At 34.6% G+C, this 27,038-nt stretch overlaps 8 protein-coding genes across 10 annotated transcripts; 4 read left to right on the top strand and 4 right to left on the bottom strand.

The window, feature by feature from the left end:
- Nucleotides 1-1,502: 1,502 nt before the first annotated feature.
- On the bottom strand, nt 1,503-5,281 carry LOC17885194. 2 transcript variants are annotated; one of them, XM_023782629.1, is made up of 15 exons: nt 5,188-5,281; nt 4,982-5,074; nt 4,722-4,875; nt 4,215-4,327; nt 4,045-4,117; nt 3,740-3,888; nt 3,386-3,562; nt 3,183-3,275; nt 2,946-3,057; nt 2,615-2,773; nt 2,491-2,528; nt 2,325-2,417; nt 2,153-2,236; nt 1,914-2,069; nt 1,503-1,820 (listed from the first exon to the last, which is right to left on the bottom strand). In XM_023782629.1, the coding sequence occupies exons 2-15, from the start codon at nt 5,051-5,053 to the stop codon at nt 1,677-1,679; spliced, it is 1,617 nt and encodes a 538-aa protein (XP_023638397.1). In that variant the 5' UTR covers nt 5,054-5,074; nt 5,188-5,281; the 3' UTR covers nt 1,503-1,676. The 2 variants fall into 2 exon arrangements, with proteins under 2 accessions (XP_023638397.1, XP_006290808.1); XM_006290746.2 differs by lacking the exon at nt 5,188-5,281 and having other exon boundaries at nt 4,982-5,179.
- A 1,611-nt stretch (nt 5,282-6,892) lies between these two features.
- On the top strand, nt 6,893-9,478 carry LOC17885535 (oxalate--CoA ligase). Its single transcript, XM_006290859.2, has 5 exons — nt 6,893-7,144; nt 7,332-8,009; nt 8,136-8,505; nt 8,754-8,857; nt 9,039-9,478. The coding sequence occupies exons 1-5, from the start codon at nt 6,941-6,943 to the stop codon at nt 9,225-9,227; spliced, it is 1,545 nt and encodes a 514-aa protein (XP_006290921.1). The 5' UTR covers nt 6,893-6,940; the 3' UTR covers nt 9,228-9,478.
- A 312-nt stretch (nt 9,479-9,790) lies between these two features.
- LOC17884805 (O-glucosyltransferase rumi homolog) lies at nt 9,791-13,069 on the bottom strand. The gene is made up of 6 exons (XM_006290805.2): nt 12,713-13,069; nt 11,808-12,391; nt 11,463-11,655; nt 10,955-11,019; nt 10,659-10,869; nt 9,791-10,363 (listed from the first exon to the last, which is right to left on the bottom strand). Exons 1-6 carry the CDS (start codon nt 12,911-12,913, stop codon nt 9,998-10,000), a joined length of 1,620 nt encoding a protein of 539 aa, XP_006290867.1. The 5' UTR covers nt 12,914-13,069; the 3' UTR covers nt 9,791-9,997.
- A 1,908-nt stretch (nt 13,070-14,977) lies between these two features.
- Nucleotides 14,978-16,217, top strand: LOC17885227 (heavy metal-associated isoprenylated plant protein 31). Of its 2 annotated transcripts, none has more exons than XM_023783046.1 (3): nt 14,978-15,142; nt 15,230-15,311; nt 15,734-16,217. In XM_023783046.1, the coding sequence occupies exons 2-3, from the start codon at nt 15,230-15,232 to the stop codon at nt 16,066-16,068; spliced, it is 417 nt and encodes a 138-aa protein (XP_023638814.1). In that variant the 5' UTR covers nt 14,978-15,142; the 3' UTR covers nt 16,069-16,217. The 2 variants fall into 2 exon arrangements, with proteins under 2 accessions (XP_023638814.1, XP_006292021.1); XM_006291959.2 differs by having other exon boundaries at nt 14,980-15,146.
- Nucleotides 16,218-18,052: 1,835 nt separating this feature from the next.
- LOC17885520 (probable polygalacturonase) lies at nt 18,053-20,408 on the bottom strand. The gene is made up of 5 exons (XM_006292505.2): nt 20,349-20,408; nt 19,694-20,040; nt 19,378-19,501; nt 19,034-19,279; nt 18,053-18,874 (listed from the first exon to the last, which is right to left on the bottom strand). The coding sequence occupies exons 2-5, from the start codon at nt 20,036-20,038 to the stop codon at nt 18,174-18,176; spliced, it is 1,416 nt and encodes a 471-aa protein (XP_006292567.1). The 5' UTR covers nt 20,039-20,040; nt 20,349-20,408; the 3' UTR covers nt 18,053-18,173.
- A 1,834-nt stretch (nt 20,409-22,242) lies between these two features.
- On the top strand, nt 22,243-23,607 carry LOC17887115 (remorin). Its single transcript, XM_023783296.1, has 5 exons — nt 22,243-22,408; nt 22,654-22,695; nt 22,812-22,899; nt 23,034-23,115; nt 23,223-23,607. The coding sequence occupies exons 1-5, from the start codon at nt 22,288-22,290 to the stop codon at nt 23,415-23,417; spliced, it is 528 nt and encodes a 175-aa protein (XP_023639064.1). The 5' UTR covers nt 22,243-22,287; the 3' UTR covers nt 23,418-23,607.
- Nucleotides 23,608-24,050: 443 nt separating this feature from the next.
- On the top strand, nt 24,051-25,354 carry LOC17885464 (40S ribosomal protein S11-1). Its single transcript, XM_006291909.2, has 5 exons — nt 24,051-24,171; nt 24,279-24,379; nt 24,706-24,850; nt 24,935-25,024; nt 25,117-25,354. The coding sequence occupies exons 1-5, from the start codon at nt 24,119-24,121 to the stop codon at nt 25,208-25,210; spliced, it is 483 nt and encodes a 160-aa protein (XP_006291971.1). The 5' UTR covers nt 24,051-24,118; the 3' UTR covers nt 25,211-25,354.
- A 144-nt stretch (nt 25,355-25,498) lies between these two features.
- On the bottom strand, nt 25,499-26,816 carry LOC17885710 (transcription factor LAF1). The gene is made up of 3 exons (XM_006292317.2): nt 26,592-26,816; nt 26,314-26,443; nt 25,499-26,095 (listed from the first exon to the last, which is right to left on the bottom strand). The coding sequence occupies exons 1-3, from the start codon at nt 26,740-26,742 to the stop codon at nt 25,594-25,596; spliced, it is 783 nt and encodes a 260-aa protein (XP_006292379.1). The 5' UTR covers nt 26,743-26,816; the 3' UTR covers nt 25,499-25,593.
- Between the last annotated feature and the right edge of the window lie 222 nt (nt 26,817-27,038).

Raw genomic sequence — 27,038 nt, 5'->3', positions numbered from 1 at the left:
TTGTTGCGTTCTAGCAAATATTGTTTGTGCAAGATGGTTTTTACAGAAGTAATTGCATTTTTCAAATATTATGATCAAGTGGATGAGATCCAAATTTTAACGATCTTCTCATCTGAAGACAAAACAACTTGTTACTTATAATTATACTAGGTACGGATCAAATAATTATTTATATATAATTTTTAACGGATTGCAATATATTATATTTTAATTTTATTGTAATACAGTCGATTACGGTAAATCATATATTTGTGTAATAAGTTTAAATTAAATAATAAACGAAAAAGTGAGTAAATAATAATACATTGAGGTTTAATACAATTTAAATTAACAGTGAAAATCTAACAGCACGAAAGAATATTAATCGACAAACTATTCAATTTGACCATTTTTCTGGTAGAAGTAGGAAAATATGTAAAAATTACATACTTACAATATATATTTTGAAGGACCAACCCGTAACAGAATTCATTTTGTAAAAACATTATTCATAACTCACTTTATCATTATAATTGTGATTTTAACAAACTACCCGCGAACTATCTAAATTTTACATAGTTTGATATATAATGGTTAAGGTTATGGTAAGGAAAATTATAACCGTTAACCAGTGGTTAATTAACCATAACCGCATTAACCGTACTCGTGGTCATGCCTACTAAGAGATAGATATAATTCATAGCTATCGATAGAGTTAATATTTTTAATTTAAAATTTCCAAATTAGATATTCAAATTTGTCAAACACAATTGGTTTTAAATATTTTATTATTGGGAAAATATCTATTTTCAAATAATGTTGTATTTTAATTGGTTTTATATGAATTTGATCTAATTATATATGAAGACTATGTGTAAGGGATCCTAAGGTACATTTTTTTGTTTATTTGGGGCTGAAGTTCAAACATGTTATGAAATTAATAGTTATATTAAGGATATAATTTGATTGATCTTCGGGTATGGAATAATTGTAATTGCGTTTTGAAAATATACAGAAAGAGATCATAATCTTAGATTTTGATTGTAATATTCTAATTTGTTTAGATTCCAAATATACTCATCTAACTTTAATGCGAAGGTTAGACAATATTCCTCTTTTCTAAAAAATATGAATCGATTAATGCATTATTGGACAAAATCCAAACCCATGACTAACCCGTTTAAAGTAGATCCAATTAGGAGATTTCGGGTCAATATTTTTTAAAACCCGACCCGGAAGTGCATTATGTACTCCTCTTTTACTAATATAGAGATTCTCTAAAGGTTGGACAGAAGAACTGAGATTTCCATGTAAAACTGTTCTGTTACTTCATATTCTGTAGTTGTTACTTGAAATTTTCTCTCATATTCCCAATGTGTTATTTCAGTGTATCAAAATCTAAAAAAACTCTTGAATGGAGTAATATCATACCAAGTGTTACTAATGAATATATATATATATATATGTCACAGAAACGAAAAACTGTTCACTGATAGGATCAAGTAATATCAATAAGTTTTCAGTGTAACAAATCTTAAAACACTCTTGAATAAATATCATTACCAAGTGTTACTAATGATTATGTCACAGAAAAGAAAAGAAAAATTGTCCACTTATAGTATAGGTAGGACAAACAAAACTAAAATCGACCATGAAAGAATGAAGAAAAAACGAGAAATGGGTTTTGAAATTGGAGATTAGAAGTTAGCAAAAAGCATCAGTGCATCATCGAGTCTAAACCTAGTGGAAGAGAGCAACAATCTCTTGGCTTTAATCTTAATTAGTCTCTCCTCGTATGCTCCTTCCAGCACTACGTCCTTCTTATTTGACAACAACAACAACTGCCACAAACGCAACAACAGTTTCACTTAGTAATAGGAACATCTTAAAATCCATCAAATCTACATTTTTGGTCATTTCAAAGTATGACTAACCTCTTTCTCGGATTCTAGCTCATGGGTCAACCTGAGACTCAAGTTTAAAGAAGCATGATACATCTCATCTAACATTTGCCTCGTCACAATCAACTTGTTTACCTTCCACAATAAGAACGGCGGTGTATATCCAGTACCACCCGTAACCGCAAATTTCTAAAACAACAGAAGATGAATTTATAAGAAAATCTCTTTAATTTAAAAGACTTGGTTTCAATTCGGATAAAAGATATTTGTACCTGCATATGTAAGTAACCATCTTGCCACATCTTCAAAAGGATTTGAGGCGTGTCTTTCTTTTCAGTCAGCGCGGCATCAGCAATCTTAAATTAAAAGTTGATGTAAAGTTAGTAAACTGGTTATTACCAAAAAAAATGTTTTCAATATTAACTAGAAGAAAGAGTCTCAAACCCTATCGGTCTCAACAAAACGCCCTTCCATTGTCAAGTATCTGAACATTCTGAAAGCTTCTTTCCCATATCTTCTCATAACTACTGCTTCAATCTGAAACCATCTCAAAGATCTTATTTACAAATTCAGAAATATAGAAAAGAAAAATAGAAAAGATGAAACACACCTCGTCTTTCTGTGCTATGCTGATAATTGCTTTAAAGTCTGCAAAACCAATTAACAAAATAAGATAAATGGTAAAGTTTGAATACAAGAATCAGTTGACTAGATTTAGGATGGAGTTACTGTACCAACTATGTATGAACCATCCACTTCTATCACAAACGCAGGTAGATATGAAGATGTTGCACTCAATTGGTCAAGGCATGCTTCAACTCGCTCTTGTAACATAGTGCGACCTGGTATTGTCGTTATAACCTCTTCATAAATGGAACCAACTGACATTGGAACTGTTTCAAAGATGAAAGCAAGTTCAGTCACAAGACAGTAACAGGTGACTTTTGGTGGAAACTGTGAAATGATCAAGCAATCGCACCAAAAACAATAGAAACTTCAAATTCGTTTTGTTTATGTTAAGACTTAAGATATCTAATGAAAATGAGTAAGCATCTGGGATATTACCCGACTTGTCTGTTTTCACCTTCTTCTCCTGCGATCTTCCTACTTCTAACATTGCCCTCAAGACAATGGCACATCCTTCATCCCTGCGCTCTTTCACTATCTCCACACACGCCTTAAACAAGAAACAGTTGATCAAGTCCCTAAAGATAACTAAGAAAATAAAATTTCGAATGCCAATGAGCAAGAGGTTAAATGCCTCATCAAACAAACCTCAAAAGAGAGACATGAGTAACTAACCTTATGTCTAAGGCGGCGAATGAACTCCTCAAAATTAGGACGCCAAATTACTTCATTGCTCGGATCTGACAAGTCCACATCACGTTCTTTACGCTGAAATATTCAGTTCAGAGAAAAAAATCAAAACAAAGGTATTCAGTGCTACGTCATTAAGTAATGTAAGCCTATAGATCCAAAACTGGTTATGGTAAGAATGTTGATACCTTCCCCTCAGTGATGTTGCTATCGTTATCTGCGTTGCTATCGTTATCTGCGTTGCTATCGTTATCTGCTATAGATGAATTTGAATCTTGTACAAATACATGTGGAAACCTTATTGCTTCAACTGGAATTGCTGCTTCAAGAACACGTTCCTCTAAGGTTTCAGGTTCTTTAAGAATCTGCACAGTTCAAGAAATTTTGTTATTAATATCGAAAAGAAAAAACAATCAAAGTGAGAGTCATGTTGCTGCAATTGGTAGGTTTTTTTTTTTTTTAAAAAACAGATATATCCAACAGTATATAGAGCTGTTATTCTTCCTACTGACATACTACAACAGATGGAACTTGTCAATTACCTTGGCAGCCTTGGAGCCTTTTTTCTTTGCTGGCTCTTGTTCTTTGTTTCCAAGAACAGGTTCGGGAGAAGGAATGCGCTCAACAAAATGGGCAGCAACCAGTTTCTGAAGAGAACCTCTGATCACAATTTCACCTATCTTTTCTGAATCTAATCATGTATGAAGGAAACATGTATAACAGATTAGAATTCATTTGGTTACACATTATTGTAATCAAATGACATACACAGAGGCAAAAGGCCAAGGCATAGAATGCAAGTACTGTGGCAAGATAACAAAGAGGTTAATAAGATATTTGGACTCACCTCGGTCTCTTTCTATCAGCTGTCCTAAGGTAAGCCTACCGTTACTTAGTAAACCATCAAGAACTATACCGCACTGTACATATAGATAAAACGTATAAGATTGGCATGTCTTGAAGCATAAACCAAGTAAGCCAGACACTGAACAGCGGGAAAAAGAAGCAGGATTAAACCTCACGCCCAAGTTCTTCGTTTACAACCCTCGAAAACTTGTTATACCTCACACGGTGAAGAATGTTGTTAAACAGGACAAGGTACTGTACTACTGCTTTGCTCTCGGAACCATCTACATATCAAAAACATACAAGAAAACTTTCAAGATTACTCTCTTTCTGTATTTTCACAACAAAAAAACCTCAAAAATACTAATCACAAAACCTACTTGAAACTCCTAGTTATATGAACAGAACAGAACCTCAAAGATACCAATGAACTTAAAGAAAGATACAATGTGAAAAAAAAAAACTTTAACAAACAAAGTTATCAATTATTTACTATTCTAACAATCTCCTTCCTTGTTTAATAAAACTAAAGACACTGTTCCTGATCCACAAAATCCAAGACATTTCCATTACCAAGTAACAAAAAGTTCAAAATCATATCCCACAACCACAATGCAGAAATCTAAATTGCCATGAAACTCAGTGAAATTAGAAACTGAGAAAGCAAACGGTACTGACCAGGCGGCTCAATAGAGAACGCTTGAACGCAATTGTGCTGAATCAAGAGGTACAAAATATCCTTGACTTGGTTATGACTGATTTCAGATTCTGCTAGACGAGAGATGTCTCTCGAGGAAAGAGGTCCTCTACGGAGAAGACATTCACAAACTTTCTGCAAAAACAAAAACAAAAAGACCAAAACCCATTGCATCAAACTCATCAACACAGGAATGATTTAGATTCATAACCTTGAAAGGGTTTAAAGTGTTTCAATTTACCGATACGACGGATCCGAATTGGACAGTGATAATGTGGACGGCGTAGACGATGCCATACTCAGTGTTATCCATCAATACTGACTTTGTTGTCTTCTGTCTCCAGCAAACACACAATCAAACGCGATATCAGCAAAATCGTTTTATCTGATTAAGGATTTTTTGAAGAAAAAAAAAAGTATCAAAAACCCTTGAAGGGTGTCACTGACGTAGTTAGCTTTCGCCGGTGAGAGGTGGCCGGAGGCAGGTTTGATCGTAAAATTCTCAAACCTTTTTTTTTTTCCTTTTTTTTTTTGCAGTTGTTTGTTTTAAAACCTAAGCCCAATTAGATGGCGGAAAGGCCCATTTTAAGAAACAAACGAAACAACTAAAGAAAGAGGTTGACATGTCTTCTCTATTGTATGTCGGTCAAGGAAAACAAACAAAAATCAAATTCTTCTATTGTACGTACAGTACATGTGACGGCTTACATTTACATGTTTTTTAAGTTAGGAGAAAGGAAAAATGTAATTTTCAGCTACATAAATATGACTTTTGTTTTTTTCAAAAAACCATAGTAAACCAAAGATTTGAGTTTGTAAATTATGTATTCTACTGTGGTTCTAACTCTTAAGTTACTTGTCATTTTAGTTTAACTACACTAACTATTTTTGATGAATCATGATAACATATGTATGCCCAAATACAACACTGTAGTTTCAATTCAAATTAGTTCTAACTGTAGCTATGTCACCACTACCAAAAAAAGGTTTTTAAGAAAAAGTTTAATTGTTAGGTTAGGTGTTGTAAGCTTGGAAGTTGTAAATAATTGTCTGTTGAGTTCATAGTTGTACCTATTATCTTCTTGACAATTACATGTTTTTATTCATTCTGAATATTAATTAAATATTCATGTATACCTAATTTTTATTTGACTTAATATATACATAATTTAAGTTTAGAAAGCCAAATTAAAGTTAGGTGTATATTAGTCTCATAGTTGAGTTATTATCCAAATTCATGCCTTTTCATTTTGGTTTTAAAAATAAAATAAAATTGGTTTTAAAATTCATGCATTTATATTTAACTGGTATTGCATCTATCAGACAAAATGACTAATCCTACTAATACTATATATATATATATATATGGACAAACCAAAATTGATAACTTCAAAAAGATCAATGTATGTCCCCATTTATTCTTATCCTTCTAAGATTTTTTTTAAGATTTTTTTTCCCTTGGTCATTTTCATTTAGCAACTTTTTTATATATACCTACAATTTTTGTTTTTTTTTGGTAACAATGTGACTATACCTACAAACTTTGGGACAATATAAAATTTTTGTTCGAATCTGGGACTCGAGTAAGTTCATATAAAACTCAACCTCGTGATCTCGAATTTTTTTAAAGTCTCTTAATAAAAACTGCTTACTATATTAATTAGTTTATTAGTACCATCCACCATCATTTGATCATTTTCTAAGGTTATCTTCTTTGTATTGTACAGTAGTGCTATGTAGTAGGAAGCATCTTTGAATATGTGATAATCCGAGTCAAAAAGAGCACATGGGCAATGGACTCTTTACTCATTAGCATTTTTTAAAAATAAAACTATAATTTTCATATCCTATCTAAATATAAGAAAGTTTGAAGTATAGTTAAAAATAAGATATTTACTAAACTGAAGTACTGAACCCTACTATTTTTCATAGTTCATCATCGTAAATTAGAACGCTGAGCTAACCACTCGGTTTTAGCCGTTCGGTTCAGGGTTTGTACCGGAAATAGAAACCCACCTCTTCAAAACCCCAAACGTCCGTCTAATGTTAATGACACGTGGCATAATCTTCTAGGCCATTCGGATTTTAACATTTTACATACACTGTTTATTAAATATTTATAAATATCGCCTTTTGCTTTCTTCTCTTGCTTTCACATTCTTCTCTCCTTCTTCCTCGTGTTTGTATTCTCGACGTAACCATGGATGCCGATACACTCACCGGATTATTGACAATCGTCGCCAGAAAATTCCCCGATCGACGAGCTCTCTCTGTTTCTGGTAAATTCGATCTCACTCACGCGCGTCTTCACGACCTAATCGAACGCGCCGCCTCACGTCTTGTTTCCGCTGCTGGCATCAAACCTGGCGATGTCGTCGCTCTCACCTTCCCTAACACTGTTGAGGTAGTTTCTTTTTTTAGCTTCCTTCACACGTTTTAGATTTAAAGCTTCGTTTCACGTTTTATTTTTGCGTGCTGGGGAATCTCATGAGAAAGAAGTAGAAATGGTAGTGAAAATTTATTAATCGCTTTCTTAGTTTGAGAAATTTTGATTTCTAGATTCAGATTTTGATTTATTTTATTTTTTTTAGTTTGTTATAATGTTTTTAGCGGTGATAAGAGCTAGAGCCACGGCGGCGCCGTTAAACGCGGCGTACACGGCGGAGGAATTTGAGTTTTATCTCTCCGATTCCGATTCTAAGCTGTTGTTGACCTCTAAAGAAGGAAACGCACCAGCTCAAGAAGCAGCTTCGAAGCTGAACATCTCTCACGTAACCGCTACGCTGCTAGACGCCGGCTCGGATTTGACTCTGTCCGTGTCGGATTCTGACTCTGTCGTTGACTCAGCGACGGAACTCGTTAATAGCCCGGACGACGCCGCACTCTTCCTCCACACTTCCGGCACCACTAGCCGTCCAAAGGGTGTACCGCTTACGCAGCTCAATCTAGTTTCATCTGTCAAGAACATTAAATCGGTGTACAAGCTTACTGAGTCTGATTCTACGGTGATTGTTCTCCCTCTGTTCCACGTTCATGGATTATTAGCTGGTCTGCTCAGCTCGCTTGGAGCTGGTGCGGCCGTGACTCTCCCAGCTGCTGGTCGGTTCTCAGCAACTACGTTTTGGCCAGACATGATTAAGTATAACGCTACATGGTATACTGCTGTTCCGACTATTCATCAGATCATATTGGACCGCCACGCTAACCATCCTGAGCCTGAATACCCTAAACTCCGGTTCATCAGGAGTTGTAGTGCTTCTTTGGCTCCGGTAATGCTCTTGTTTCCAGCCAATTGTTATTTATGGAGAACATAATAAAGCAAAATGTTGGATTGCTTTGTCTGTCTTTCAACATATTTTATAGTTTTGTATTTGTATGTCTATGGTTTTGGTCAGGTGATATTGTCCAGGCTAGAGGAAGCTTTTGGAGCACCAGTTCTCGAGGCCTATGCAATGACAGAGGCAACCCACTTGATGTGCTCAAACCCCTTACCAGAGGAAGGTCCACACAAGCCTGGGTCTGTTGGGAAACCGGTAGGTCAAGAATTGGCAATCCTCAATGAGAAAGGCGAGATACAAGAGCCAAATAACAAAGGAGAGGTTTGTATAAGAGGGCCAAATGTGACAAAGGGTTACAAGAACAACCCAGAGGCCAACAAGGCAGGTTTCGAGTTTGGGTGGTTCCACACTGGTGATATCGGTTACCTTGATTCGGACGGGTATTTGCATCTGGTGGGTCGGATTAAAGAGCTTATTAACCGTGGAGGTTAGTCTCATTTACTCTACGTGATGGCTTTACTGTTCAAAAGTATAGTAGTCTATGGCAAGCAGATTATATGGATCAAATTCTGTATTTGCATAGTCATAATGGAGTGGCTAGACTTGTCAAATAAAATCCCCAATAAGTTAGGAATGAGACAAGTCAAAGAAAGAGGCTACTTTGCAGTATTATGTCATTTTGTATCAATGAGTTAGATTTTCTATATGTATACTTACTTACAATCTCTATATCAGGTGAGAAGATATCCCCGATTGAAGTGGATTCAGTACTCTTAACCCATCCCGACGTTTCCCAGGGTGTTGCATTTGGTGTTCCTGATGAAAAATATGGCGAAGAGGTAAACAAAACCTTTGCTTAAGTTGCTCTAATTTGAGTTCACCAATTGGTCTCCCTAATCTACCATAATACCCTGCATAATTATCACAACTTTATGTGAACTTACTTCAGTAATGCTCTTAAGAAACGTAATTAGCTGGTTTAGATCGGTTAATAACAGAGTTTGTTCCTTGGTTTATCAGATTAATTGTGCAGTGATTCCGAGAGAAGGAACAACTGTGACAGAAGAAGACATTAAGACATTTTGTAAGAAGAATTTGGCAGCTTTCAAGGTGCCAAAGAGAGTATTCATAACTGATAACCTCCCCAAAACTGCTTCCGGTAAGATTCAGCGCCGTATTGTCGCTCAGCATTTCCTCGAAAAACCCTAAAGCACACCCTCTTGCTCGAATCCGTGATGATGTGTCTTGGATTTTAGGCAAGTGGAATTGCTATCTCTCTATTGAGCTCTTGGTATAGTTAAATTACAAAAAAGTTGGAAATAAAGTTGATAAGAAATTATTGAAGTATAATAAAAGAGAGTTTCTTTTTTTTTGGCGTTGTCTTTGCGTTACAAAAAGTTGGAAATAAAGTTGATTAGAGATTATTGAAGTACAATAAAAGAGAGTTTCTTTTTCTTGGACTTGTCTTTGCGTCGTTTGTTATACTCTATTTCATCTATTGCTTCGTGGCCTAATAGACGACAACTAAAAGCGTGCTGCCAGAACGGATAAAGCCGAATGACAATACATTTAAAGTTTCTTAACATAGAAAAGGTGCATTTATATTACATCGTCATTCCTTTTTATCAGAGAACAAACCAACCGTCTAGAGTGGTACAGGTAGGCTTGCACCGTGCAGTCATCAATATTTTAGTCATCCGATATTGGCTTCAATTATAATCATCGGAATCAAAATCTGTATTGCTTAAGCCACCATTTTGCAATGTAATAGCTGATATTCATTTGATTAATTCAACATTTCTTAGAATCGAAAATTATAGACATAATACATTAGGTAAGATTGTAATACAATGAAATGAATTTCTACCCAAAAGGAAAAATGGAAAATAAAATAAAGATCGCACGTTATACTACTCAGATACAATTCTGACAAGCGTTTTTTACTCTACAGACCAAAACTTTTATACGCCTATCTAATTTTACGAACCGGTCTTGTTCTGCTTCCTCCAGTACTTACTCTCCCACTGTTCGATTCTACTAGTTGTACTCTGTCTTCTTTTTAGAACCGAGTAAAACGAAGCTGGATCATACGGAGGCGGCATGGCACAGGGACCAGTCTCAGCTGGGCGTTTCACGAGTGATTCCATCATAAACTTCCGCTCATTTCCATCCCTTGGGCACGCCATTGTCTCTGAGCAGACCTCGGTGGAGTTCTGAGGGATCTCGGGTTTAAACCGGAGGAGTTTAGAGTATTGGGTTAAGAGATGGAACATGTAATCGTACACATAGTCCATTTTAAGTTCTTGTTGTACAAACTCACTTGCCTTCTTCCCGATGTCTTGTGCCTGGTAGCACAAAAGAACGTTGAGAGTATAAGTTACATTAAAAGTACTTAGACCCTATTCTCAATCAAACATTCATGAAATGCATATAAAGGTGAGTCTGATTCCTCATATGCAGCTAATAGAGAATGAATGTAGTAAACTAAGCCAAGAGGGGATTCACTACCTAATGTGCGTTGATTGAAACAAATGAACATGTGTCTGTGTGTCTCGGTGTAGATATTATATATTATACTGAGATTGAGAACCAATTAACAAAGCCCCTGTTTAATCTAATACTGTTTAAGTAATGTCATACCTTTCGCATATGTAAGTTGCCCCAATCAACGGCAAATTTGATGGAGCGGCATTTGTCATCTTCCTTGACGGGCCAGTAATGGTGCCCTGGGAACATACCTCGTGTGAAGAAATCATAGTAATGAGGTTTCACCATTAATGTCACTGAGTCACAAGCCAGAATGTACTTCTCGCTCACCGACCATGCAGACCCTTCTATGTAAATCTTGTACCTATAACAATTTTTGCTTAAGCCATTTCTTAGAAGCCCAAAAGTAATTGCAGAGGTTCCTCTAAAAATTTAGGTGCCACTACTACCTGTGATGGCATTGGCTAGCCAAGTCTGATTGCTTGTAACCTTCCTTTGATTCCTTGAGCCAGTCCTACAAAAACACACCAAAATTAAGCACATAGAAAAGTACTATGACTCAAAAACTCATCAATCCTACAAAATACACAAATTCACCGACAGCACAACTTCAGAACTCTCAACTTTTGCACCATAGTACATAAGAACAAAACCAACAATATAAACTATATATCCACCTCTTGTGTTGATTAGTTCAGACATCACTGCTAATGTTCTCCAATAAAAAGCATTTAGATACAAATACTTGGACAGCCATAACAATGCCAACAAGTTCCCAAGACAGGTGACGCTCAAGTTACTGAACCTTTTAAGATAGCACACCACTAGATATCGATTAACTAAACATTTCTCCTACGATTTAGATGATTTTATCCAATGGGAAGCGAATCCAAGACTCTATTTAACTAATTGAATCATAGAACAAGAACAATGTAATATCGACATAGAGTCAGTTACCTGCTTGTACAAACGTGCTTTCCAGTCATACTCCTCAGAGAGATTACATTTCATGAGATCAAGTCTCGTCTCAGCAACCGTCGGATTACCTTTCCAGTAAGCATAAGGTTCTCTGTCTATCCATTTAGTCCTCTGGTTCCCTTCACTAAGGTCTTTCAATAGACTCTCCCATGGCTTTATATTCACCTCAGCCCTACAAAAACCAATGCAACAACTCTCATATCTCTGACCTATGCATTTAACATTCTCTAAACAACTCTCACAGCTATTTCATCAGCTACCAAGCAAATTCACTATATGGTTCCATTTCTGTCAAATCAAAAGCTACAGTGGTGAAGCAATTACCATCCCCAATAGGACCAATCGGGAAACACAATGTCGAGTGTCTCGTCGTTGGCACAGTAACGGAACAAGGGCGGTGGCGAAGGTTTATCAACTCCGGAATATTCTTCCGCCTTCACCACAGGCCAATCAACACAGTCAAACATGAGCTCGAGATCCGGAATCTTCCCAGGATATCTCCGTAATAGCTGCACGAATCCCCAGATCGTGAACACATCTCTCGTCTGAAAAGCCTCACGGAAATTCTCGACGTAGATCCTCCCGTCGATGATGGCTAACCGGAAAATCGCCGTCGCATTGGCTCGCTCCAAGGCTTCCCTCGTGATCCCGGTTTTCTCCCATGGCCGTAGATCCTCGTGAATCCATCGGAAATAGTCGGGACACGTGGCTGGTTCGGCGTTGGATCGGAAACTCGTCGGATAACTGTTCCTTGGGCAAGTAACAGTGTCGTTGCCGGAGAACGCGGCGCAGTTTAGCGTGAACTCTTTACTTGGTTTTGCCGTAGTTAACTTAGTCGACTGAGGGTAGTTTGGGGATTGAGTAGCTTCTCTCTGAGTCACGGTCACCGTTTCTTTATCTATCAAAACCTGTAGTTGTATCAAAACGAAGTCGTTTCAGAAAATAGCGGTGGTTAGTTATTAACTAAAAACAATCACGTGATTAGTAAAAGCTCCCGTGTAGACACGTGTCCAACGTTCGGTGACTTGTTTGACGAAAAGTGTTGGTGAGGCGACAAATCAGGCGCCAAAGGAGGTTTAGAACCATCAAACCATTAATGTCAATATCCGACATGGCAAAAAAATATCGTAAACGAAGAAAACGACAAAGAGGGTGTCGTTTTGATGTAATAGAATAGAGTAGAAGAGAGGAACTAATTATAGTAAGTAAAATATAAAAAAGGTGCGTACGGAGGGGTCGAGGAGGAGGCGCGTGGAGAGGAACGCGCCGAGGAGGAGGAAGAGGAAGAGGGAGAAGAAGGCGTAGGATCGGTTGGAAGCACCAGCGCCGGTTTTAACGAGTGGAGACCAAATGGTGTCGAAATTACGAGAATGAGGTGCTCCAGAGCCATACGAGGGTGAGTTCCTCATCATAGCTCCTTGGTGTTGCATGCCAGATTTGATTAATCAATGAAACGATAGATGAAGAAGAGAGAGAGAGATTTGAAGGGTGAGAGAGAGAAAAGGAGAGCTTTTTTTGTGTGAGTGAGAAAAGGAAAGGACAGAGAGAATCATGTGAAGCAGAACAAGAAAAAAAAAGGTTTGGTTTAATTATTTACTAAACTCGATCTTTTAATGTTTTGCAAGACTTTTGAATTAAAATGTTTAAAGTTTCTAGGTGAAATTGGGAGACATGGAAGTACAAAAGACGAATTGTGTCTTTTTTTCCAAAGAAATAGTATTCGTCTAAATATGTGGCACTTAGAATTAGAATCATTAGGAAAAGTTAACTGTAAAACTCATCTAAATTTAACTGTAAGGTTTTAAAATATGATTCAAAATATAAACAAACAAAAATTACAAATGTTATAATAAATAGATAGAGTCGTAAAGGTCAATTTTCAGTTCAAATAATAATAAAATTAGGTGAATTTTACAGTGTAAACGACAATAAGGCCTATATAGGTCGACGCCAATCTCGGGGATCAAGCCCAAGTCCAAAAGAAACGTTTTTATGATTTGCCTAAGGGGCTATAAGATCAGAAGATGGACATCATCTCGTAATTATTTCAAACCGATCAAATAATAATAGACGACGACGACGACGACGTAGGAGGACATAGGGTCATATATATCTTTCCCGGTTTGGTTCATATTCAAACATGAAAAAAAATTATTAAAAAAAGGTGGCAACAACTAACAAAATCGAGCATTATTTTGGACCACATTAAAGCATAGATTGGAGTACAACACACATGTGGGTGATTTCGAGAAAATGGACCAATGTTGTTGTTTATCTCTTCTTTTTTTAAGTGGTTTTGTTCTAAATATCATATGCTACTGACTTCGATCTGGTTACGACATGACATTTACATTGTAGAGCTGTCTTGGTCGGAGAGTTCACTGTTCAATAAAGGGTTTACGCTTTCGTGGAACATGTAGCCTGTATTATCATGAATAACCAAATATTGTGAATTGTGATGTTTGAATATTCAGAAACTTAATGGATCATTATTAGGTCTCCTATATATTTAGGAATATGTTGTACTCTTCACTTGAAAATATCACATCATGTTCTTCTTGGTTCTTCTTAATTAGATGGAAACAGAATGATTGAAGAAAAAAAGCAAATAAACCGAAATTATAGGATTAACAAAATCTTTTTAGGAGTGCCATCTTTTGACATTTTTTTTTGAATTAAAGCTCATGCTTAATAACGATCAATGTCCCTACCTTAATCACAACTTTATATCAACAAAATGGAGACTATATATACGCTCTTGCATCCTTTTTACATTATTTTTCTTTCACAAAACAAAAGTTGAATAGTTTGATGAGGTTAAATTAAAACACTATCAATCAAAGTCAAGTGTGTATCTACATTTTTAACCGAACCCTTATCGTTAAGTTGAGTTCAATCGAAACCCTCTGAATTGATACGTAAATTTATTTATCGAATTATTTCATCATGCATGATTATTCATGGATGCCTCCAAGAAATTGCATTAAACTAAAAAGAGATAATATAGTTTATACGTTTCTCGATTTTTGTTATTTTCCTAAAATGAGATTTCTCAATTATTTCAACGACATTAGTTGATTTATAAAGTATATATATATTAAAACATGATAAGATATTTGAACTATAAAAAAGTGAAGGGTTCATACAAAAGCTTTGCATCAATCCGTATTTTCATTTTATTGCTTTTATAGTAGGGACTGCTTCTATTTTATATCAATATCACACCTAAACAATTTTTAAAAATAATTATGTTGCGATGCCTGAAGAAAGTAATACTAATAATATTTACAAGTAATTAAAAGAGAGTGAGAGCGATATGATTTTGGGGCAGAGATGAAAACCTAAAAGCTCCCACACTCACACCTTTTTTCTTACTATTTCACGCGTGCTGTGTTCTTCCTTTGTCTCCCTATTTCACAACCCAAGAACCCTTTCCATTATCGCATATACTATATAATTATTTAGTATAAAAATACTAATCTAAATTATAGTACTACTCTCTCTATTCACAGTGCATATACATAATCCACCTATATATATAGGCATACACATTTAGGAGCCTTTGTGCACTGCTTCATTCTCTAGATCCTAATTAAAAGCTCGGAGGGATCGTTTCTTTTTAAAAAGAGGTTAAGCTTGGATTGAGTTTTTAAGATCATGTCTGTGAGTATCTATCTTACACCTTTCTTCTTACTTATTGGTTTTCGTTTAGAATTCATATATATAGCTGAAATGTGAATTTGTAGATGTCAGTGGAGATAAGAGTTCCAAACTTGGATTGTGAAGGATGTGCTTCTAAGCTTAGGAAGACTCTGCTCAAGGTTAAAGGTATTGAAAGTGTTTTGAGTTTTAATATGTGTCTGTTGGTTCAGTCCAAGTATTAAGTAGCGTTAACAAATTTTGGTTTGGCTTTAATTGGATTTCAAAATGTTAATTAGTAACCAAAGTAAAAATATATGAATCGTTATAACGTTGGTACTCATTGTATATGTGATTTTAATCAAAATATACCTTTTTACATTTTCAATCCAATTTAAGTTTTGTTATTTTTCAGTTTGGTATTTTTTTTTTTTCATTTTCTTAGATATTAAAAACAAACTAATGCGCATTTTAACAAAATTAAGATTAGGCTTGAAACCTGGATTTTAACCATAATGAACCGATTAAAATCGAACATCAGACTTTCCCGGTTATTTCACATGATCAGATGTTTTACTTGATTTATCCGGTTAATGTTGGTTTACATGCAGGAGTGGAAGAAGTAGAAGTGGAGATGGAAAACCAAAAAGTGACGGCTCGAGGATACCGGTTAGAGGAGAAGAAGGTATTGAAAGCGGTACGACGTGCCGGTAAAGCGGCTGAACCGTGGCCATACCGGTTAGGTAACAGCCATTTTGCCTCATTCTACAAATACCCTTCGTATGTGACGAACCACTATTACTCTGATGCACACCGAACCGATCCCACCGGTGGTGTCCACACTTTCTTCCACACTCCTGCTGTTTACTCCGTTGCGGTGGCCGGAGATGAGATCGCGGCTTCGATGTTTAGTGATGATAATCCCCATGCTTGTACTATTATGTAATCTTTTTTTTTTTCCAAGTATACAAAAATATGTTTTCAGTGCAGCTTCCTAGCTTGTCAAATTCGGTTTGATGTAATATTTTTTTTCTTTTTTATTTTGTATAACTAAAATGTTGGAATGGGAAAGTAAAGTATGTTGTTTTGACTTTTAAATAAGAGTGTTTATTCTGAATAACATGAACTAACAAATATCATCCAAATCAACTCTGTTTTTTGTACGATCATATCAGACGAACCGAAATTATAAGAAAGTGTATGATTAATAACAAAATTAGGGAAAAGACTTGGTCTAGTTAGTATTTTAAAAAAATAAAATTTGAAAAGACTTGGTCTAGTTAGAGTTTCAACGTTAATCAAACTTATTAACTTAACGTTGAGTATGATTTGTCTATTATATAATTCACTAGCAGTTGATCCGCGCTCCGCGCGGGAGGTTTATAATTTTGTTTCGTTGATTTTTCATTCATATTGTGATATTTTACTATTTTTTTAATTTATTTTCAAAAATATTATAATTATTTTCTCTTTAATTATTATCTTTCAATACTCAAATTTGGATTAAAAGCATTTGATTCAATTTATGAAATATCATTTTTTTTCTTTTTGATCATGTTATAAACTAATATTTCACTTTCATTTTATTTTTCCTCTTTATAATTTTATATATACAATTACATAAATGTTGTTTTAGTCTAACATAAATTTAAATTTGAGAATTTTTGAGAAATACCCCTTTTGGTGTACCCCTTTATATAAATACCCCCTTTATCTATCCATTTTCAAAATACCTCTTTTTAAATATAAAAAATTATAAAGTTTTATATAGTTTATAAGCCACTTCTATATAAGAACTACTACTGGTAGATTCGATACAAATATTTTAAAATGTTTTAAATAGTTTTAAATCGTTTTTATATGTTTTATAAGGTTTTTAAAAGGTTTTTAAAAGGGTTTCTACGGTTTTTATAAGGTTTTTATAAGATTTTTATAATTTATTTTTACGCTATTTATGAAAGGTATATAAAGTTTTATACACATATAAAGATAATTTGTGTATATATTTATAAGCTTACACACATATTTGGATAAATTTCAACATTTTAAGTGGGATTTTTGATAAAGTTTGAAAAACGAGTATTTTTAAAAAGAGGTATATGAAAAGGAGTATTTTTGAAATTCCCCCTTTAAATTTTACTTCCATTCTAAAACTCAGTAACATATTTAAAATATTAAATTATGATCAATTTAAAATGAAAGTTGAATTATATTATTACCACTAATAAAAAAAATAAAGTATTGTTTTTCTTATTTTATCATTTCATTTTTTTTACATAATTTATTTTTATTTATATAAACTTTCTTTTAATTAAATAAGTAACATAAATATGCACTAAATGAATGTTTTCAATTTATTTTAATTTTTAAACAAAAATGTACCTTATGTGGATGTTTAGGTGACATCATGAGAAGAGAGAAAAAGCTAACTTTATATATATAGATAGTCACTGTCACTAACCAAATACGATATTCTTTTGGTAACCAGATCGGTTTATGAAAATTACGTGAGAAGCTCTTATTTGAGACTCATCTTTCGAAACGTAACATGCATATGGTCAGTGAGAAGCCAACAATATTAGCTTGTGAAGCTGACCTCTGACATGAAATCGTTCAATGCGTATGACAAGATCCGTCTAGAGAGCACGAACAAGAGCTATGCTGCCTGGTGCAAGAGCCAAGAGAGCTGCTGACGTTGAAAAAGAAGAGAAGAAGTGAGGATCTTCCTCTCTTTTTTTTTTTTTTTAATATATATATCTTTGTCATATTTTGGATTTGAATCTTTTTTTCTTCTGTATTAGCAAAGAGCTGTTTTTGATTTATCCTTAAATCTTCGATTTTGTTGCTACCTTGATTCTTTGGATTTATGGAAAAGGTCATAGCTTTGATCTTAGATAGGCTCTCCTTTAACGCTCCTTCCAGGTTCATCATTGGTAGCAACTGCTAAAATAAATATCCATTGAAATGTGTTTAAATATATCCGGTTTTTTATAGGGACTTCAGAAAATAAATTACAATATTATCTTAATCTTTGAGACTGTGACTCTATACTCAAACAAAACACTTCTTCAAGACAACACTCTCAATCGGAATCAAATCAGACGGAAACACACAGTCCTCATCATTCTTCATCGGAGCTTTCTTCTCCGGCAACAAACTGCATGGCTCCGGCTTAACTCTGCTCGTAACTCCAGCCACATTTGTACAATTCCACTGCACCTTTTTAGCGTTATCCGCCAAAGCTATAGTCACATTCGAAATACAAATACCTTTAAACGGATCTTTATCAATCCCGTCTAGACTCCCAGACATCGTCACGTTCTCAGCCTTCATATCTCTGTAATTGATGTTAGTAACTTCCGGAAACGCCTTAGGATCGTATCCTTCATCAGGGTGCTGGTTGTAGTCTCCACTCATCCAGAAAACGTATTTCATCGTCTTCATTGTGATCCTCCTAGCGAAAATGTTCTTGACGTAACCACCACGCCCCGCTGCGGTTTTGATTCTGATGGCTGATTCTGTGTTGGTTAGTGTCACTTCTTCGATTCTAACGTCTTTGATTCCTCCGGACATTTCACTTCCCAATGCTACTCCTGCGCTTTTTGGGGAGATGCATGTGAGCCGTCGTATCGAGAGCTGCTTCGTCGGCATTCCGAACTTGATTCCGTATTGGTCCCAACCGCTTTTGACGGCGATGCAGTCGTCTCCGGAGACTATGTAACAGTCTTCGATCAATGTGTTTGCGCAAGAATCTGAATTACCAGAAACAGAGTCGTTTAGTACACACAAAAACAGAGGATGACAACCATGTCACGTCAGATTCTAAGAATGCCACGTAGGATAACGATATTGCCACGTAGGATAATAATACTGCCGTAAGATATAATACTGCCACGTAGGATAAACATTACCTGGATTGATTCCGTCGGTGTTAGGAACAGTGACGGGAGCAAGAACGGTGACGGATTTGATAATGACGTTCTTACAGTAGACGGGATGAATGTTCCAGGAAGGCGAATCGATCAACGTGATGTTGGAGATTTGAATGTTTTTGGAGAACAAGAGCTCGATCAAGTACGGTCTTGTCAACTTAAACTGCTTCTTTTTGAATTTATCCCACCAATATTGTCCTTGTCCGTTGATCGTCCCGTTGTTGCCTTTATTATCAAGAAAACAATCAAAATCTGAATTGGCAAAGATTTTGATTATAGATACTTAGCAACATGGTGTGGAGTGATTTGTGTTGAAAAATTACCGGTGATAACCACGTCGGTTAAGTTTGAACCGGAGATGAGACTGTTGAATCTCCCGGCTCCGGTTCCGTCTCTTCCTTTCCCGTACGATGGCAATGGAGCGATCACTGGCCATTCAGATTCATCCTGTGTTTGTCAAAAGTCAAAACCCTCTATTAGGTATCATTTGATTCATTAGAAATAGTTTGATTCAGTCATATCAGTATTGCTTGTTATGGTATATGAAATGTATAGAGATGTTTCATTCGGATCTAACACAACCTAAACCAAAAACTGATAAACAAAAAAAATGAATGAAACGGTTTTAAGCACACTTACCTGAGATGCAAGGATGGTAGCACCTTGTTGGATGAACAAAGTAAAGTGGCTGGTAAGGTTAAAACTTCCGGTAAGCCATTTTCCGGGAGGGACTACAAGTTGAGCTCCGCCGCCATCGGTGGCCATCTGGCTGAGCTTGCTTATGGCCTTTTTAAAGGCTTTTGTATTAGAAGTTTTGCCATCCCCAACCGCACCAAAATCAGTCAGTATTGCGCTATGTTTCCGGCAACGCAAGGCTGAGAATTCTATCTTGGAAGTCACTAAATTTCGTTGACTTTGGGATTCGATTGCCGGAAAATGGAATATAGCCAAAAAGACTAGTATACCAAACACCGGCCTAATCATCTCTACACAATGTATAAACAACACAACATATATGAATATAAAAACTAAAGAAGATAGTACTGAACATTAAAATTAATCAAACTCGTCTTCCAGATACTTCTACAGTTATTTTTTATAATATAACAAAAGGGTCTTGTATTGATAAGTTAATCAATATCAACACCTAATCAACTATAATCTTGTAATTTTGTCACAAAGAACGAACAAAAATACAAATTATTAGCGGATATATTTAGAATGCAAACTTCGACAAATAAATAAAACTATGACAGTAGTATCTTGGACGAAATAAGAACAATGTGTTGTTTACCTTACGATATTTTAACCTTTGAGAACCACAGAACAGAACATAAATATAGGTCTTCCTTTTGGTCTAGTTGTTTCTACTCTCTGTAGGAGATAACAGAAGAGAGTAACATATACATATGGGATCCCCTAAATATATTTATAGATTTGTTTCCCAAACAATTATGAAATATGTTCTTCTTCTTTTCTTTAATGATTGAAATCACTTAAAATTTTTAAAAATTCAATTGTAGTATTTTAATTAACAAATGTCCTAAGAAAATAACCAACAAGTATATAATAAGAAAGTAATATATAATAATACAAGATTACATATATATATATATATATATATATATCTCATATAATCCATTTAAAAGTCTATAATCAATTTGTTTCCATCTTTACAAGTATATAATTCTAAAACTGAAATTCTATAGTTAACCTCTTAGGATTAGTACGTAGAACTCTCATTGCTGACCTGATTCTTACCAACTTTATTTTTGGATCACTACACACTGTACATTTATAGAGATATGTTGTTAAATGTATGGATTTTTTCTCATTGAGAAAATTGATAAAATATTTAATTTTGATATATATTTTAATTTATTATTGAATCATGGCTATTTAGAATCAATCCTACTATAATAATAATAAATATTATCACTTTTATTCAACAAAATTATTAGGCTATTAGCTATGATATAACACTTAGCAACACATTATACACTTTTCATTAACTTTGGAATCATTCATCTTTATCATAATTTTATTTATTTATTTAAGTAATTGATATAGTATGAAAAGTCGTAGCAATAAAAAAAAATTGGCCCTATATTAGAAAGATTAACGTACCGCATCTGCGTTTTATCAAAAAAGAAAAAGATGATCGTATGCCTTTCTTGAAAATTATGTATAAATGTTACATTTTAATTCTTAAACATATACATTGCGAATTATAAATTTCCCAAACCTGCCCATGATGATGTAGGATCCTAATCTAGAAAATATGACCACTACATCTTTTCAATTCCTTCTTTTATCCTATTCTTTTATCGTTCGTCAATCCATCTTTTTTTTTTATGTAAGTTGGGGACTACATAAACAAAATCCTTAGTAGAGTACTTAATTTCATTGGGAGTAAGAACATGTATAAAACATAGTTAAAATATTTTGTTGAAGCGTGTTTCAAACTTGACAATAAATGAGTCAAAGTAACGTATAAAACATAATAAGTCCATGGAGTAACTAAACATGATTGGATTCAGCTGTTCTTCTCCCAATCGAGAGATTAGTTGGGTTGGTGTTAAGAGAGAGTGGTTGTACTTGTACCGTGACCGGTGAGCTTTTTTCTGTTTCTTATTGGTTGGTTCATCATATTATTCTGCCAACGTGATCACAACGTGATCACAATTTTTAGTGTGTGTTTTTTTTTTTTTTAATTTTATTTTGAGTGTGTTTATTTATTGCCAAAAACGAAAATTTATATATATATATGCTTGAGAGAAACTGAAAAATAAATTAGTCACATTTCATCATCATCAATGATTATATAAATTAATAATTATTATACTATACCAAAAACAAACATGGCTGAATTCTGAAATATCATTCTTAGTTGGGTGCATTTTAATTAGTAGGAATTCACGTAAACAACAGTGAATAGTGATCGTGCACAACGATAAACTGGAAAGAATAACATTTTTTTTTTCTTTTCTTTTTGTCACGAATAATTGCTTTTATAAGGAAAAAAGGAAAAACAAAATTAAAATTTAGAAAGTCATTAGTATATGCCAACGAGAGACAGGACATTGCTTAATCCAGCTCAGTTTTTCGTATCTACAGTTATGCTTACAATCTCTATTAAGTAATCAAACTTCTTACCATGTTATGAAATTAATCAGAATTAAGTTCTCAGATATTGTTCTGTCGGAATATTGTAACTTATACCACAAGACAACATGACGACTCAAGAGGAGCAGAAGAAGGTCATCGAGCCTAAACCTGCCGCGTCCGACCCATCACCACCGTCTACGGAGGAGAAGTCCGACGATTCTAAAGCTATTGTTCTCGTCGTCGCAAGTAACCAATCAATTTTTTTTAATTGTTTTTATTTTAATACGGCACAAATCAAATCATTTGTTTCAAAGAACAAGAATTACATATTTCCAAGAACGATTTTTGTTCTATTTTTTTCATGCTATTCGTTATTCGGCACAAAATAGTCTAACATGGCCATGTGTTAGCTAAATTCTTTTTGCCAACAAATTGTTATTTTTGGCAAAGAACATTAACATTTTCAATTGTTATTCTTGTTGTCATTAAAGAAGAACCTGAGGAGGAGAAGAAAGAAGGTTCAATTTACCGAGGTAATCAATCAAGAAATTACTTAAATCATATGATTGATTGATACATAAAACTAGGAAAACATATATCTCTTGTTTTTGTATGTTTTCTGATAAAGTTGTGGTATATGTGTATGAAGATGCTGTTTTGGCTAGACTGGAGCAAGATAAGAGGATATCTCTCATCAAAGCTTGGGAAGAAGCTGAGAAATCTAAAGTAGAGAACAAGTAAGTTCTTCTGTTCTTAAAGAAGTTTAAGCCTTTTGTTGGTTAAAAAAAAAAACAAAAAAAAAACAAATTCCATGATTTTTTTATCAACTTATTGTGTGTGTACAACCAAATTTATTAACTTAATGAAACAGAGCTCAGAAGAAGCTATCTTCAGTTGGTGCTTGGGAAAACAGCAAGAAAGCTTCCATTGAAGCTGAGCTAAAAAAGATCGAGGTACACAAAAAGAAGGATATATTCATTATTGTTCTTTCATATTTATTACTATTTTTTACATGAAATGGTTCCACTTTTGACATTCTTATAATTTGGAATGGTAATAGGAGCAACTAATAAAGAAGAAAGCAGAGTACGCAGAGAAAATGAAGAACAAAATAGCTCAAATCCACAAGGAAGCTGAAGAGAAGAGAGCCATGGCCGAAGCTAAACGTGGTGAAGATGTTCTCAAAGCCGAAGAAATGGCTGCAAAGTACCGTGCCACCGGAACCGCTCCAACCAAGCTATTTGGATGCTTCTGATCATTATATATTATGGCCAAACGGATTTTGAATGTTACTTTGTTACTAAAGGATGATTTGTTGCTTAGGTGGTTTGGTGACTTGGTGTGTGGTTTAATTTGGCTTCATAGCAAGTTACAAGGTCATAATGTAACGTCTTAATTGTGTATTTTTGTTACTCATTTTGTAAGTTGTACATCTTTTTCTTGAAATAAAGCTTCTTTTGAAATTTATAAACTCCCAATTGTTTCGCTTTTAGTTTTCTTACTAACTGTCATGGCAGTGAAGTGACCATAACATAACCAAAAGGCTCATTGGAATTTTTGAGAAAAAAACTGCTGTGATGGTTTAAGTGGTTCGGACTTTCGACATGGTAGAAAAAAGTGTTGTCAAAATTTTGAATTAAAGGAAAAAATAATTTTAAGAAAATGAATTCGATTTTTTTTTAGAGTAACCAAATTCTATTTTATGTTAATACTGTTAATTTATCCCAAAACCAAAAAAAGAAAGAACAGGTCTCGTTATAGGGTTTTAACTCCATAGGCTTTTAGAATACGAAGGCCCAGTTAAAAGGCCCAATTGTATAAATCGCGTAGAAATTTCTTATATATATAAGCAGGTCAGTGTAAATTAGGGTTTTCATTTCAGTCGTAGCTGCCGCTTTATCTCGTCTCCTCCTACATCACTGCCTCAAGCTTTCACGCGGGAGCTAGCTTTCAACCATGGCCGAACAAACTGAGAAAGCTTTTCTTAAGCAACCTAAGGTCTTCCTTAGGTAAAATTTCGCGATTCGATTTCTCAATCTGTTTCACTTTGATTTTAATGGTATTTGATTTCCCAAGTTGTTTATATTGTTAATTTTTGTGTGTGTGTTTATGAAAGCTCGAAGAAATCTGGAAAAGGGAAGCGACCTGGGAAAGGTGGAAACCGTTTCTGGAAGAACATTGGTTTGGGATTCAAGACCCCTCGCGAAGCCATTGATGGTATGAGTTATGCTTAACTCTTTATCATAGATAAGGAACCCTAAGAATTAGTGTTTTCGTATAGCTGATAGATTCATAGCTTCAAAATTCATTCATTTGCTATTAATCTGGTAGAATCTTCAGCTTTGATTTAGTTTTTGGATCTGCATTTATGTTTTTGGGATTCCAATGTTATCAGTAGATTATGAATTAGTAAATGGGCACTGATTCGAATATGAGATCAAGCTACTGATATTGAGAACCATAGTTTAAGTATGCATCAGTATCCATGTATCTTTGAGATTGATTCTCAGGCGATTGTGTTTTGTTTTCTTTCTTTGGTACAGGAGCTTACGTTGACAAGAAATGCCCCTTCACTGGAACTGTTTCCATTAGAGGTCGTATCTTAGCTGGTACATGCCACAGTGCTAAAATGCAGAGGACCATTATTGTGCGAAGGAATTACCTCCACTTTGTGAAGAAGTACCAGAGGTAACACATGCATTCATACTTATTCAATACATTTGCTTAGTCTTTTACATTGATGTTAAGAAAGTATTATCCTTTTGGTCTCAGGTATGAGAAGAGGCATTCAAACATCCCTGCTCATGTCTCACCATGCTTCCGTGTTAAGGAAGGAGACCATGTCATCATTGGCCAATGCAGGTATGATCCGATTCAGATCAATAACCATGTCTTTATTAATTCTGGTTTTGTTACAGTTGAGTTGATCTTTCTTTGTTCTTGGTAAATGTCAGGCCATTGTCGAAGACAGTGAGGTTCAATGTGTTGAAGGTGATCCCAGCTGGGTCTTCTTCATCTTTTGGAAAGAAGGCTTTCACTGGAATGTAAGGTTGCTATTGATGTTAGTTTATGTTCTCTGGATAGAGCTGAATTATGATGTTTTTATGGTGATTTTCATATTGAATCTTTCCGACATTAAATTTTGTTTACTTTGCTGAATCTTTTTCATCCCAATATGTGATCTCTGTTTAAGACCTTAGTTTTGCTACTCTTTCTTACAAAGTTTCATAATCTGGTCTAGAATGACCGAGCAGTCCAATCCAATATAACTTATGTTTCACTGTCAAATCGTCAATGGAACGAACATGTCAACTAGTAAATGAAAACGTAAAAGGATGTGGAAATTTGGTTTAGTGTAATCGAATTATTATTTATTTATTTTCTCTTTTTATACTCTTCTACACGTTACTAGGGCATCTCTCTTAGCACATTTACATTGGTCGTAGCTCGTTGATGAGACCATCGAACAAGAAATTGTCTGAAAATGAAGGACAGAACTCGATCTCAGATATCTCATCCTCCAACAAAAATTCTGAAGTAGGTACGAAATCAGGCAAAGAGCTGTCTTCCAAATAAAGAGTGCCACATGGTCCAGTGAATCGTCTCTCTTCATGTACAACACTATTTTGAACATAACTAGTCTTTTGAGGTGACTGATCCGTAAACAAACTGTAATCTAACCATTCGGAGAACACGAGACTTGGCAAAAAACTTGGGGTCTGAGCATTGAATGTTTCTCCGACACTGATAGATGAAGATGATCTTTCAGTTGTGCTCTGCAGGGCCTCAAGTGAGCTTTTGACTGAAGATGTTTGAGGGGTTCTTGTGGTTACATGTTTTGTCAAACTTACACCCTTCTTTAGATTAGAATGCCAGTAATTTTTGATCTCGTTGTCGGTCCTTCCTGGTAAAAATTTCGATATCTGAGACCATCTAGTACCAAACAAAAAAAAGGGATGATTATGAAAATATGCCTAAATGTATCAGTTTTTAAGTCTACATTAAAAAGTCCAAGAAAATAAACCATAAACATGAAGAAGTCTTAAACTCCCTATGTAATTAAAATTCTTAATTGTAAAGTCTTAAACCAAAAAATAATATCTTTCTAAATGCTGTAATCTATTTGAAAGCACAAAAATTGAAAGGCTTACTTGTTACCCAACATGGAATGGAGTGAGACAAGAGTGGTTTCCTCTTCTTTAGTGAATGTAGACTTCTTAAGTCCAGGTCTTAGATAATTAACCCACCTTAATCTACAACTCTTCCCATTCCTCTGCAATCCTATATATGTATTATGTAAACCCATTATTAATATATTTAAACTCCTAATCATATTCCAAAATCAAAAATAACATTTGAAAACCATAATGTTGCTTTCTTTGACAAAATAAAACGATCTCAAGATGTTTATTTATAATCAAAGAGTTACCAGTGAGAATAGGAATGGTACTCCAACATCCATGGCCATATTTGAGAACATGACTCCTAAGCTTCTCATCTTCTTCCGGTGACCATAATCCTTTCCTTTGCTTCTCCTTTGATTTCATTTTCCGGTTTGGTTTTTCTGATTTATACACCATCTTCTTTTTATTTTCTTAAGTTAATTTTGAATATAGATATACGTATAATGATACTGAAAAGGAAGTATATACAATAAAAAAATATATGTATATTGGTGATGACAATCTTTTTGACACAGATACGTAATTCGAAAGGGGGAAATATATATATAGACAGTTTTGATGGTCAAGTTCTTTTTATTATTTTAAATAAAATGAAACTAATATTAGTAATATGTAATTCATACTTGTGTATATATTAATATATATATATATATATAAGTAGAACTATTTATATGAAAGAGGACTTGTTCCAC

The sequence above is a fragment of the Capsella rubella genome, unplaced genomic scaffold, assembly GCF_000375325.1.
Source record: "Capsella rubella cultivar Monte Gargano unplaced genomic scaffold, Caprub1_0 scaffold_5, whole genome shotgun sequence".
NCBI lineage: Eukaryota > Viridiplantae > Streptophyta > Magnoliopsida > Brassicales > Brassicaceae > Capsella > Capsella rubella.
Note: the sequence above shows the minus strand (reverse complement) of the source record. Positions and strands in the feature narration are given on the sequence as shown.